A 13,184-nucleotide genomic window follows, 5' to 3' on the forward strand; every position below is an offset into this window, starting at 1 on the left:
TGAAGCTTTGGCCTCTTCAGTCCTGACAGCGCTGGAGAATGAGGCAGTGGAGGAAGCAGCCCCACACAGAAAGCAGCTTTCTGAAGTAACCTCAGCAACTTCCTCCTCACCAAACACAAGGAACTGATCTTGTGTTTGCACCATATATAACCACCATATATATGCCATTCTATTTAACCATCATGATATGCCTGTGAGATATTTAGTATTACTTCTGTGAGGAAGCCAAAGCTCAGAGAGGTTAAATAACTGCCCCAAGAACACACAGGCATTAAGTAGTGGAGCAGGGTTTGAACACAGGTCTCTGTGACTCCAAAGCGCAGTGTGATACGTTATTTTTACTGATCTGTTTATGGGAAATGATACTGCTTTCTAATTTAGTATTAACACAAAGATTTTTTCTAAATAGATTTACTTAAAGTATGTTATAAAAATACTATATAAATAATGAAACAGATTTTACATGAGTATGAACTGGCACTAGTAGCTAGAATGATGAAAGTTTGGGAAATACTACTCCAAATATTTTGATAGCTAGCCTTTCAATTTAGCCTGTCTTATGGACTGCGGAGTAGAAGGAAAAGAAGGAAACATGAAAATTAAGTGAAATATGAGTTACTTCCCCTATGCTCTGATAGGTGGGTAATTGATCATATGTCACAATAAGAAAATCAAATGAACCCTTTCAAACAACAGCAAAAAAACTATGATTGTAAAATCCAGAGGAAAACCCCAGGTGGGATCTATCTGTATGAAGGATGAAATTTCCAAGGTCTCAACATAGAATGGCTGAGAGGAAGTGATGACCCTGTGAGTCAAGACCCTGGACCCTGGGGGAGCCTTGTGGGTTTGAGAAGCCCTGGGTGAAAGGTGAAGGGTTTTACAGACCTGTTTACAGACCTCTGTAGAGACAGAAGGGAGATCTTTGTGCAAAGGTCAAAGTAAGAATTGGGAAAGTCTGAAAAGAAAATAGGAAAGTAACAATGAAGATGAAATAACTACTTGGCATACTCTGTGCCACATGATTTACAGGCAAGGTTTCCTTTGTTTTTCACAACAATGCAGCAAAGAAGTGATTATGAGTCACATTTCATAAGTGAGAAGACTGACATTCAAACATGTTCAATAACTGGCCCAGGGTCCAGTGGTCAAGCCAGGACTGGACCTGGGACCACCATTCCAAACCCACACCCCTTCCCTTGCACCACACGCTTTTGTGTGGATGAGCCTCCCCAACCCTGTCAACAACAAACTGTCACTTTGTCACTTTTAATGTCTCCTGCTTCACAGGACACAGCTAGCCTCCAGGAGACCAGGGAGGCACGCCCAGAGGGTGCTGCTTCTCTATTTTTAAGCTCAAGTGCCACAGACCTCAGAGGCACATAAATGTCCCCCACACTGAGCAGAGGACTTTGCAGTGCCTGATCAGGGCAGAAAAAGGAGGCATGCACCTGGGGGAAGATCATATATGAGTGAAACCTGTCCCCGCTGAAGCACTAGGTACGGAGAAATCTACTGGGCATTTACACACCTTTCCCACTTCTGCTTATGACTTGTAGCCAAACTCAAGAGTACCACCCACTTCCAGGAATAGTGTACCAAGGTAACAGAAACATTCTACATTCATACAATTGGGGTTACATTAGGATCGTCTGAAAATGAAGGTTGTGTACGTCAATTGCCTTCTAACAGGATAGGTGGAGAGATGTACTTAATGAATGATTTTGGGGGAGGGCTAGAAGTGAAGCACATGGCCTCTCTGCCCTCACTCATTGAAGGCTGTCTTCTGAAGCCCTGTGGAGCTCAGTGCCTGCCACATGGTTGCCCACATTTGTTGAACTGAACTGCATTTTCACCTATGGGCTTCAAAGGCTGTATGTACTCTGGGATCTCTGGGAATCTGTCAGGGAAGGTGTCTTTGTCATGTTTGTGGATGGGGCTGCCTTTGGGGGTTTCCCAGGGCTTTACACTCATGCTCCGAGGGTACGTTTGTAGTCATTCTCATCAGTGGAAATGCCCACCTGCCGGCAGAAGTTATTTGGAACCAAGCAAGAGCACTGTCCCTGGCTGTGGTGGTGTTTCTCTAGTCAGTTCCCCTTTCTGTATTTGAGTTCTACCGTCAGTCCTGGCATTATTTCTCTCTCTACAAGGAGCCTTAGGAGGTACGGGGAGCTCGCAAATACTCCTTTTGGTTTATTCTTACCACCTTGCTTCTGTGTTCCTTGGGAATGCTGCTGTGCTTATGCATCTGGTCTCTTTTTGGAGCTGCAGTGGACAGGCATTTGTGACAGGTATGTTTGTGGAGGCTCAGATGCCTAGGGAGTGGCATGAGATAAAGCTGCAAGCTGCATCTGGGGCAGAGATGCTGATGTGCTAATGGCCGGCCAGAGAATGAGTAAAAGGGATTGCAGAGAGCATGCTTAAAACCTCTGACCATCAGGTTTGCTTCTCAGATTGACTACATTGGAGGTGGGATATTACAAAAATCTGTCTCTTCCTGCCAGATCCCTTAATCTGTTTTTCGTGAGCTAAGAGACAGAATAGGCAGGAAATAGAAGGTGCCACTTACCAAATAACTGGTAGCTGTTCTTGGCTTTGGGGTGTTGGGGTCTCCGAGCAGCCTCTGCTCTAGAAGAAGCAGTCCAAAGATGTCAGCTGGCCCCACCTGAGTCCCCTGTGCCAGTGGGAAATCCAGAGAAGGGGGATTTCCTCCTGTTGCAGCTTCTCTGCAACGAACTTACTTGGCTTTCCTGATTGACCTTTCCCTTCTCTGGTCCAGAGACCCTTCCCCAGCATTTCTTCCCATCCAAGTGCCCCATCCCAATATTAGCCCCACTTGGCACCAGAGACCAAGATCTAATTTGAAAAGAAATATTCTTGAGTCAGAAAAGAGCGCAGACAAGTGATTGAACATACTGTGTTTCACATATGGTGAACCTGTTTGCATTTGCATTTGCAAACGGGCTTAAAATATCATCTCTATTAATAGTAATTTAAGGTTCTGGAGAGCCAGGTGAAAATAATGTTTGACAAAGAGAACTTCCTACTCCTCTTAAACTGTAATAATGAAGGAAATGAACTGTTTATCTTACATGTAACCTCAATCTTGGGACTAAGGCCCTGTACTAAAATGTGTCTATTTATGTGCTCAGACTTGCAGTTCGTGTTACGTCTGCTGCTGCAGATACCGTTAATATGTTTATGTGAGCTGTCCTGCGTATAATGGAAGCTTTTATAAATCTCTATTTATGTATTCCTCATGTATTTATTAAGTGCTTGTATGTTCCAAGTACTAGGGACTTAACAGGTAGTATAAAAGACATAAGGTAACGCTGTACTCTTGGTTTCTGGCCTAGTGGGGAAATCACATTAATTTAATCACACTAAACATGACTACATAGCAATAGTGCTTTAAAGGGAAGGAAATTGTTCTATGCAACTATATCAGCTGATTAATTACTAAGCCTTTGCATTTGATATTTTGGTTAGTCTCTTATTCTTGAATTTCATATGCCTCTTCCTGGGTGGGGGTGAGGATGGGATTTTATGGAGTTGAGACTAGGGCAGGTGGGGAGAAAACATGAGAAAGATGAAGAGATGAGCCAAGCCAGATTCTTCAGCAGAAAAATCAAGGTTGAAATACCATGTTTCAAAAATCAGACTGAGGTGGGAGTTGAAGTTAGGGGTCCCTAGGCCAAGGGATTGAAGCTTCAAAGAGATAAAACTAGAGCAAAAGCAAGCACAGAGAGTGGCAGAGAGGTCCCTGGGCAGTTTTCCACAGTCCATTCTAGTGCTGGCAATCCACCTTTCATGGCCAGGCAGGTAAGAGTATTTGTGGGGTGGGAGAAAGGGTAGGGCCATAGGCTGGGCACACAGCGCTTTACTGGCCCTTATCTCTCGTCTCTTCTCCTATACAGAGCTGTTTCTGAACTGTACATTGGCTTACACTCGGGCTGAGGTTTGGGAAATAGGAGCCATTTTGAATATGTGTGGAGGAAGAAAAGTGTGTCTTCAGCACTTTCCACCTCCCCATCAGGCCCTGAGACCTCAACACCGGGAAGCATCTCGTTCCTTATTGGTCCTCCTTTATTCATGGATGGATATGATTCCTTTCTAAGTTCCATGTCCTTTTTAGGTAAATTAACTTGAACCTAATGCCTAATGGCTTAAAAACAAACAAACAAAAAACCCTCTTCCTTCCAGCTAGCATTTGCATTTTAACAGGGGCTTTCAAAAAATGCCTTAGCCCAAGGAATGAGTAATGTGGGAATTCCAAGCAGCAAGGTAGGACTGGTGCACAGAATGGGGAGAGAAGGCCCCTCAAGTTGTGGCCCTGAAACGTTGGCTTTCTCTCTTTGACCATGATGCTGTTTCTGAGAAAACAAGAATCAGGCTACCTTAGGGGACCAGGATGGGCATGGCTCCCTTTTAGTGAGTCCTGTGAGCCTCATTCCTGGCAGTTAGAGCCCTCGAGTGGATGAGCACAGACTAGAGAAGCACTGTGAAACTTTGCATGATCCTTACCTTTTTGGCAAAAAGGAAAAAAAAAAATCGTTTTCAAATTCATCAGTAGTTTGAAATAGTGTGTGCCTTGATTCAGAAAGTTTCGATTCTAGATACAACTAGGAGAACCAGGCATATGTCTTGTACACAGATTTGCTCTTGGGCGACCGGAAAAGCTAAATGCTATCGCCATGCTATGCTCCTTCTTCTAGGCCAGTGAGGAGAATGCACTCTTCATTTTAGTATTTCAGTAGCCTACAATATTGGAAGGTGGATAAAAGCACCCTCTGCTCCTTCTAAATCTGCAAAGACATTTCTTCTCTGCACCTACTCATCCTTGATGCAGCTCTCCTCATGTCTGTGTGGAAACACTGTGCTCTCAAATGAGTTTCAGAAATAGCAACTCACGAAAGAAAACAAGCATTCGGTCAGAAAAATCTCCACAAATGGGGGATAAGGGGGATTTGCTCCAAGGAGAGACTGGAAACCAAGTCAGACATAAAATCCAGCCCAAGCTAGAAGGAGACATGGCTGGTGGGAGCTTGAGGAAAACAGAGCTCAGGATGGAGGACGTCTCCACCTCCAGTCATGTCCTCTGTCCACCAGACACCAAGAAGTGTTCATGTTCCATCGAGGCAGCCCTCACACCCATCCCTTCCTCATCATGCCAACCGCCTCTTTACTGCTTCAGGCTCACCATCTCAAGTCGATGAGCCTGTAAGACTGGCTTTCTTGATCACCCTGATACCAGCCGTCACCTCTTGACAGGCTTATTTTCTTTAAGCTGTCATTACACCATTTTTCTGCTCCCAAACTATTAATTCCAAACTTCCAATTTTCTGTTAAATTAAATATGAATTCCTTATTTGACTTTCCATGCCCTATTAAGCTATCTTGCTCCTTGCTTTACTTACAGAAACTAATCTCCCGTTATTTATCCAAAGACAACCTCTGCTGCAGTCTAGTCAGCTTTTCTTATTGTCCTATAAAAATTCCATGGTCACTCCTCCATTTCCATGTGTCCTTAAAAACTGTTATTTGGTTGTGTCTCAGAAAGTTGTCAAAGAATATATACCAATGAAAAGCATCAAAAAGCTTATACTTGATGTTTTTACATGTGCGTGCATGTATGTGTGTATCAAAAATATGGCTGAAATATTTATCCAGTGAAACTCAATCAACACTAAAAAGTGGTTCTTTCGGAAGCATCAGTTCTTTGAGACCCATTAAACAGATGCCTCGGATGCAGGGTTATATATTATCAGGAATCTGTCTTGGGAAGAATTATTGGAAGCTTGCAAAGCCTTTCAAGGACAGAGGAAGATAGCTACCACATTGAGTTCTAGGAAATTAACAATTGTTATTGTTAAAGGAAAACAGCGTTTCTCAGAGGAAGACTGTTAAACAGTGCAGTGGCCCAGGCTAACAGCCCTCATGAGTGGGAGTATCAGAATGAGTGGACTTAATTACTTAGAACAAATACAGGGTGGAACCTCATCTGCTATAACAGAAATCGACTCGTGCAAGTTCTAACATGCAGGGTACAGTTCTGAGACCAAGTCTGACTCACCTGTCAAAGCTCAGCTCAACTATTACCACCTTTACAGCACCCTTCCAAGCTGTAGGAGTGCTTGCTATTCTCCATGTCTTCTGAAGCCCTGGATCACTTGTAGCCAGCTCAGCAGACTCTACCCAGACAGGGATCCTTTAAACGTACCATATTGTCTACTGTGTTAAAAATGAGAGGAACTGACTCAGGGTGAGAGAGATGGAGTGTCTAGATGTTCTCCTTTATTTCTCCTTATTCCTGGAAATGTAATGAGAATCTTAGAGGTGAACTGAAAAGTTCTGAGTTCAACCACCCACTCAATTCGAGATTCGCTCCTAAAATGTCTCTTCTGTGTTATTACCCCCACTTTGGTTTGAATAGTACTTGTGACAGGGAGCTTATAACCTCACAAGAAAATCCAGTCATTGGTTGTAGCTCTCTATTAAAAGTTTTCCATCGTCTGGAACTGAAATCTGGCTCCCTGTAACTTTTAGTTATTGGAACTACTTGCCCTTCAGCAGCAGTGTATGTATCCTCCCATGGAAGGGCCCTTACGTATTTGCAGACACCCAGCATATACTTGCAATCTTTTCTTCTTCACGTTTATTACCCTAGTCCTTTTAGTTGTTCTTTATTTGACATAATTTCATTATTCACTAGTGACCTTGCTGCCCTTCCCCTTGATAAACCGAATTTGTCAGTGTCATTCAAGTATAACTGACCTCACAGAAAGTGATACCACAAGCAATGTGGTCTGATTAGCACAGAGTTCAGTGAATGAATCCTACACTAGGATTGGATGAAATTTTAGTTAGGCATACCACACTAACATTTATGTGATTTTTATGTTTGCTATGGATAGACTATTTCTCCTGTGTCCACTTCTTCCTCTTACACAGTTGTTACTTCAAAACTGAAGTACAGATTCTTTTTTTTTTTTTTTTTTTGTGATTTCTTATTTTTTATTTTATTTTTGTTTGTTTGTTTGCAGCTTTGTCACCCAGGCTGGAGTGCAGTAGCACAGTCATGGCTCACTGCAGCCTCAACCTCATGGGCCCAAGCGATCCTCCTGCCTCAGCCTCCTCAGTAGCTGAGACCACAGGCACATGCCACTATGCCAACCTAGTGGTTTTTTTGTTTTTGTTTTTAATTTTTTATTTTGTAGAGAGAGGTCTCCCTTTGTTGCCTAGGCTGGTCTCAAACTGAAGTACAGATTCTTACACTTACCCTCAAGAGATTCATCATGTTAGTATTAGTCTCTCTTTTCAGGCTTTATGAATATTAATTCATCTAACCCATTTTTGAGCTATCTGTCTCATTTCGTGCCATCTGCACAGCATAAGTTTGATTTCTGTTGCTTTTATTAGTATTTTTACTAAATACATAAAAGTGAAATAGTGAAACACGGAGTCTTGTAGCATCCACTGTGGGATCAGTCTTTTAGACAAGAATGATGCAGTTGCTGAGTCAAATGAATAAATGAATAAATCAAACAATACTTTGTCCTCATTTCCCATATTGATCTATCATCATATCCTGTTAATTATAATTCTAAATATTTCTTGATCTGTCCACTTTTCCCTCACTTCACCTGCACTGTCCCAGACCAAACAGCCATCTTCTTTCACTCAAACAATTGCAGTAGCCAACTGATTGGTCTTCCTGCATCTGTCCTGGCTTCCCTATCATCCATTTGCTACACAGAAACTATGGTCATCTTTTCAAAATGCATATCTGATGATGTCACTCTCAGCTCTAATTTCTTTGGTGGTTCACATATAAAGACCGAAATCTTTAACTGACCCATAACACAAGTGTGATCTGGCCCCTGCTCACCTCTTAAGCCTTGCCTTTCACCTGTCTCTTCAGTTTGGCCACAGGGACGTCCTCGTACCTTCTCTCACGTGCCTTCCTGCCTCAGCGCCTTTGCACATGCTGTTCCCTTTGCTGAGAACTCTTCCTGTCAACTCCCAAGCCCTTCAACTACTTAGCACCTACCTATTCAATCTGTTCTGTTTGCCTATTGGTATGTTAGAAACTGTCCCCAAACTTAGCAGCTTAGAACAATGAATCCTTTATCCTCTCTCACAATGTTTGGGGTCAGGAATTTGAGGAGGCCTTGGCTGATTTTTCTGTTCCTCATGCCATCAACTGATATCACCTGATGTTATTAAGCTGATGGATGGGCTGATCTGGAGATGCACTGTCCAGTTTTGTAGCCACTGATCACCTGAAATGCAGCCAGTTCTAATTGAGATGTGCTATAAATATAAAACACCCACATGATTATTGAAGATTTGGTACCACCAAAAAAAATTTAAAATATTCATTAATAATTTTTATTCTGATTACATGTTGAGATTATAATATTTCAGATACATTAGATAACAAAATATGTTATTAAAATTAACGTCACCTATTTCTTTTTAATTTCTTTAATGTGACTACTACAAGTTTTCAAATTATATCTGTGGCTTGTAATTGTGGCTTGTATTATATTCTTTTTTTCTGAGATGGAGTCTTACTCTGTTGCCCAGGCTGGAGTGCAGTGGCTTGATCTCTGCTCATCGTAACCTCTGCCTCCCAGGTTCAAGTGATTCTCCTGCCTCAGCCTCCTGAGTAGCTGAAATTACAGGCGCCCACCACTATGCCCGGCTAATTTTTGTATTTTTAGTAGAGACAGGGTTTCCCCATAATGGCCAGGCTGGTCTCAAACTCCTGACCTCAGGTGATCCACCTGCCTCGGCCTCCCAAAGTGCTGGGATTACAAGCATGAGCCACCACACCTGTCCAATTATATTCTTATTGGACAGTACTGATCTAGAGCAGGGGTCAAGCAGTTTTTTCTATGAAAGGCCACATAGAAAATGTTTTCAGCTTTGCAGGCCATGAAGTCTCCATCTTAGCTGTTCAACTGTTCCATTGTACTGCAAAAGCAGCCATAGATAATAATTTACAGTAGACATAGCGGTGTTCCAGTACAACTATTAATAAAAATAGGTGGTAGCCAGATTTGGCCTACAGACTGTAGTTTGCTGACCCCTGATCTAGAAGATCCAAGATTTTATTCATATGTATGGTGGCTTGGCAGCAATAGGTGGAAGGCTCAGCTGGGACCATTGACCCAAACAGCTATACAGGCCTCTCCAGCATGATGGTCTCAGGGTAGTGGGACATCTTACGTGGTGGCTCAGAACTCCAAAAAATGTACTCCAAGAGAGACAGGTAGAAGCTGCGAGGCTTCTTATGACCAAGCTCTCGAAGTCCCAGAATATCCCTTGTACTGCATTCTATGGTCAAACAGGTCACTCAGGCTAGCCCAGATTCAAAGAGAGGAGATCCAACTCTACCTCTTCATGGGAGGAGGAGCAGCCAAGAATATGTGTTTCTTTTTAATCTACTATATCATTCTTCAGATCTCAGTTTAGGCTGGTCCTGTTATGGGCTCTCAAAGTACCATGAACCTCTCTTTTGTAGCACTTGTCATAGCTAGTTTTACATTTCTTTGTATGATTACTTGATCACTATCTTGCTTTTCTACTAAACTGTAGGCAACCACATGAAGAGGAACTGTTTCTGGTTTTGCTCATTATATTCCTAGCACCAAACACAATGCCTGGTTCAATAAATATTTGTGGAAGAAATGAATGAATGAATGAATGAACCAATAGCAAATGAATGAATGAGTAATAACTGTATCAATATTAATCCCACATTTCTCCATATTGCTGTCAAGTATATCATGAGATACTCTGTCAGAAGCCTTGCTAAAATTCCAATATATTTGATTCCCAGTAACCTTCTTATTTTGCAGTTCAGAAACTTTATAAAGAAGGAAATAAGCCTGTCTTACTCCTCCCAGTATCTCAAAGAGGGTTTCTGCCCTGAGCTGCTCAAGAGGGTTTCTGCCCTGAGCTGCTGTTCATTCTGCAAACACTGCTCGAATACCCACTGTGTGCCAGGTACAGAGAGTTCTTCTCCACTTTAACCTGGACAGGCACCAGCTTCCCAGCGTGGGTTTAGGCTTTAGGTGCACACTACTGTGGACCGTCTAAGCCACACCTAGAAGAGCTCTGGGGAAATATGACTACTTGGACAGAAAAGGAAGGAACTAAGGAGAGGTATCTTTGTGTCTGAGGTCTGAAGGAGCGTGTGGGCTCTTGTTCAGGCAAAGGGCAGGATGAGGGGAGGTGGGGTGGCAGCAGCCAGTAATGGGGGTGGGACAGGGGAATGCAGAGGATGAAACTTCAGGTCCTGGTGCTCTGAGAAGTAATGCTGTGCAGCATGTCACACCCAGAGGCAAGCCAAGGCCCCAGGCAGCTGGTGTTGCACTGGAGCTCTACTCTCCTCTCAGCGAGCTGATGACATGCCAGTCCAGCAGGCCTGGCTTATCCAACCACAAGTATGAATCGGCAGAAGGCAGTGAGCTGGGCCCTGAGTGCTGCTGGGCTGAGGCCGACCTAATCCTTCCTCCACAGAGACTGTGGTGTCCCCTGCTTTGCTCAGGGCAAGAACTCTTGTATACCTCACGAGAAGCCAAGGACTACCTACCACCTTCCACACTGGCTCTGGAGCCTGCATTGTAGTTATTTGTGGACACTTTTTCTTCTTTTTAGTGCCAGGTGAGGGACCAAGGCCTACATGTCTTTACAACCCCTCAACCTCTAGAACAAGTCCGACACTGAGTAGATGCAGCAAATGTTTGCCTGGAAGACTACCTCAATAAATAACCTTCTGAGGCACCAACAAACTTCTCAGCATTTTTCCTGATACTCCGGTTACCACTAACATTATAGACAAAGTTGTGAAATAAATCTTTTTCTTTGTTGCTGTCCAACATCTACTGTGGACCCCTCCTCTCACTTCCTGTTTCGTCCTCTCTGCACTCCCCTGTCCCACCCCATTACTGGCTGCTGCCATCCCACCTCCCCTCATCCTGCCCTTTGCCTGAACAAGAGCCCACATGCTCCTTCAGACCTCAGACACAAAGATACCCCTTCTTAGTTCCTTCCTTTTCTGCCCAAGTAGTCATATTTCCCCAGAGCTCTTCTAGGTGTGGCTTAGACGGTCCACAGTAGTGTGCACCTGAAGCCTAAACCCACTCTGGGAAGCTGGTGCCTGTCCAGGTTAAAGTGGAGAAGAACTCTCTGTACCTGGCACACAGTGGGTATTCGAGCAGTGTTTGCAGAATGAACAGCAGCTCAGGGCAGAAACCCTCTTGATGCAAAGGGATGCTTTGGGGCCCCTTCTTCTCCCACTCCAGTCTGTCTCTCTGAGAGTCCTCTCGATTCCAGGAGCCACCGTCACACCTGGCCCTAGGCTGTGCTGCTCCCCTCTGTCTCAGAGGCTAGATAACATCAGAGTCCTTTCCACTGGCTCCTGTGGCAGAGCAAAAACTGGTTGGCATTTTTAAAGGTGCTACGCCAGTGTGAAAGAAACACAGTGGGGCTGCATGGGTTTAAATCTCAGCTGTACCATTTACTAGCTGGGCATCCTAGGGCAAGTACTGTGACCTCTCTAAGACTCCATTCCTTCATCTGTAACACGGGGACAAATAATCCCACTCTGTTGTGAGCAGTAATAGTACGATTAATCATTTAGCTGACTCGCACTCATGTTCTCTGATGGGCCAGACATACAAAGTAAGTGAAAGTGGATTATGGCAGGTGCTCTTCTTGGTTTCTGGAGTGAACCTCCAGTTACATGGAGGCTCCTCTTTTTAAATTTCTGACTGGTTCACCCACCTTATTCATAGACCTTATTCTGTGCTTAGCTGACAGAAATCTCCTCTCAGAGAATCCCCCCGGTAAATTCTTAGGTTCTTTCCTCTTCCATTCCCCTTTTTGCTCTCTCCCTCCGAAGGCAAGAGTTTCCACTTTACAGGCCCACTGGAGAAAGTTATGGCTTCTGGTTGTGGTTGGGGGTTCATTCCTGAGGGAGTGGGGACATTTCTACTCTTCTTCACGGCCAATGACATTGGAGAAACTGGCTTCCAAACCCAGCCCACACCCTCGCACACACACATCATGGCTAGAATGGAGAGAAATTCTTCATAGGGGCACTAGTACTTTATAAAAGAAAATCACATCAATCTTGAGTGTTTTAGCATCCTATTACAACAGGGTCACTGATAAACTAAGTGTCCAGAGTGTTTTCTAGGATGGTGTATGGTCTCCAAATTAACATTAGTGAAGCTTACTGGAAGGATTGTTACTCCTGGGCCAGGCCAGGATTTTGAGGAGAGATGTGGTTGCTGTCACCAAATCCTTGACGGACTTTGGCAGAAGTGTGTTAGGCTTACTCTGGATAGCTTCAGAGGACAAAACTAGTATTGACAGAAGGAAGGTAAGGAGAAGCATCTTCTAACCCAGGGGAAGAGAGAGTTTCCAAACTGAGAAATCAAAAATAGTACTGATTCCTTGTCAGGGTCAGTGCTTCTCCCCACTGTGTGAATTACAGGGGCCATTTGTCCAAGATTCCTCAGAGCAATACTGATTTCATATAATTATTTGAATGAAAGGTGATCTGTTCAATTTATAGTAAAATATAATTTGATTTGTGTCCCTGTTTGTCATGCCACCCCAGAAGAAAAACTGTCTTTGGTTAGGTCAAACATAATGGCTTTTTGGTTTGCAAACCATGAGCGATTCCTATATTAGTATATTAGGTGGGAGTTCAGATTTAAAGGGCCCTTTTTTTTTTTTTTAGTAGCAGCCAGCCTAATGAGTAGGAAGTGGTTCTCACTGTCATTTTATATTGAATTTCTTTTATTTTGAGTATGACCGTCTTTTCAAATGTATGAGATAGTTATTTCCAGTTCCACATACTATCTGTACATTTCTTTTGCCCGCTTTTAATTTGAGTCTTTGGCCTTTTTCTTATTTTTCTTATTGATTTGTAGAAGCTCTTTTATACATAGAAAATTAATAGTTTGTGACTAGTTGCAAATATTTTCAGTTACTGAAATATGCAGTAGGTGTTCCATGTAAGAGCTGAATGGCTGGTTCCTGATTGCTGTCTCCCTCCTTTCCAGCCAATAGATTTCAGAGTTTGGGCATTACCTATAGAGCCAAAGATGACACCACACAAGCACAGAGCATGGGAACAGAGTTCTCTGTCTGACTCCTGTGAG

At 43.3% G+C, this 13,184-nt stretch overlaps 2 protein-coding genes across 13 annotated transcripts in view; one reads left to right on the top strand and one right to left on the bottom strand.

The window, feature by feature from the left end:
- Nucleotides 1-4,527, bottom strand: part of ILDR1 (immunoglobulin like domain containing receptor 1) — an 86,534-nt gene extending 82,007 nt beyond the window's left edge. For 6 of the 8 annotated variants that reach the window (XM_055260715.2, XM_055260714.2, XM_063630157.1 and 3 more), the window contains exons 1-2: nucleotides 2,742-4,527; nucleotides 2,570-2,628 (exon numbers count right to left, since the gene is read on the bottom strand). In XM_055260715.2, coding sequence (XP_055116690.2) covers nucleotides 2,570-2,628; nucleotides 2,742-2,953 — 271 coding nt within the window. In that variant the 5' untranslated portion in view covers nucleotides 2,954-4,527. Of the gene's footprint in view, nucleotides 1-2,569 lie in introns of all 8 variants that reach the window. The other 2 variants (XM_063630163.1, XM_055260706.2) reach the window with 1 other exon arrangement.
- CD86 (CD86 molecule) overlaps nucleotides 1-13,184 on the top strand; it is a 64,065-nt gene that overhangs the window by 18,325 nt on the left and 32,556 nt on the right. The window contains exon 1 of one of the 5 annotated variants that reach the window (XM_055260719.2): nucleotides 1,776-2,291. The exons of 1 other annotated variant lie outside the window; for it this stretch is intronic. In XM_055260719.2, coding sequence (XP_055116694.1) covers nucleotides 2,014-2,291 — 278 coding nt within the window. In that variant the 5' untranslated portion in view covers nucleotides 1,776-2,013. Of the gene's footprint in view, nucleotides 1-1,775; nucleotides 2,292-13,184 lie in introns of those variants that run through there. 3 more of the 5 variants (XM_055260724.2, XM_055260722.2, XM_055260721.2) reach the window with 3 other exon arrangements.

The sequence above is a fragment of the Symphalangus syndactylus genome, chromosome 21, assembly GCF_028878055.3.
Source record: "Symphalangus syndactylus isolate Jambi chromosome 21, NHGRI_mSymSyn1-v2.1_pri, whole genome shotgun sequence".
Lineage (NCBI taxonomy): Eukaryota > Metazoa > Chordata > Mammalia > Primates > Hylobatidae > Symphalangus > Symphalangus syndactylus.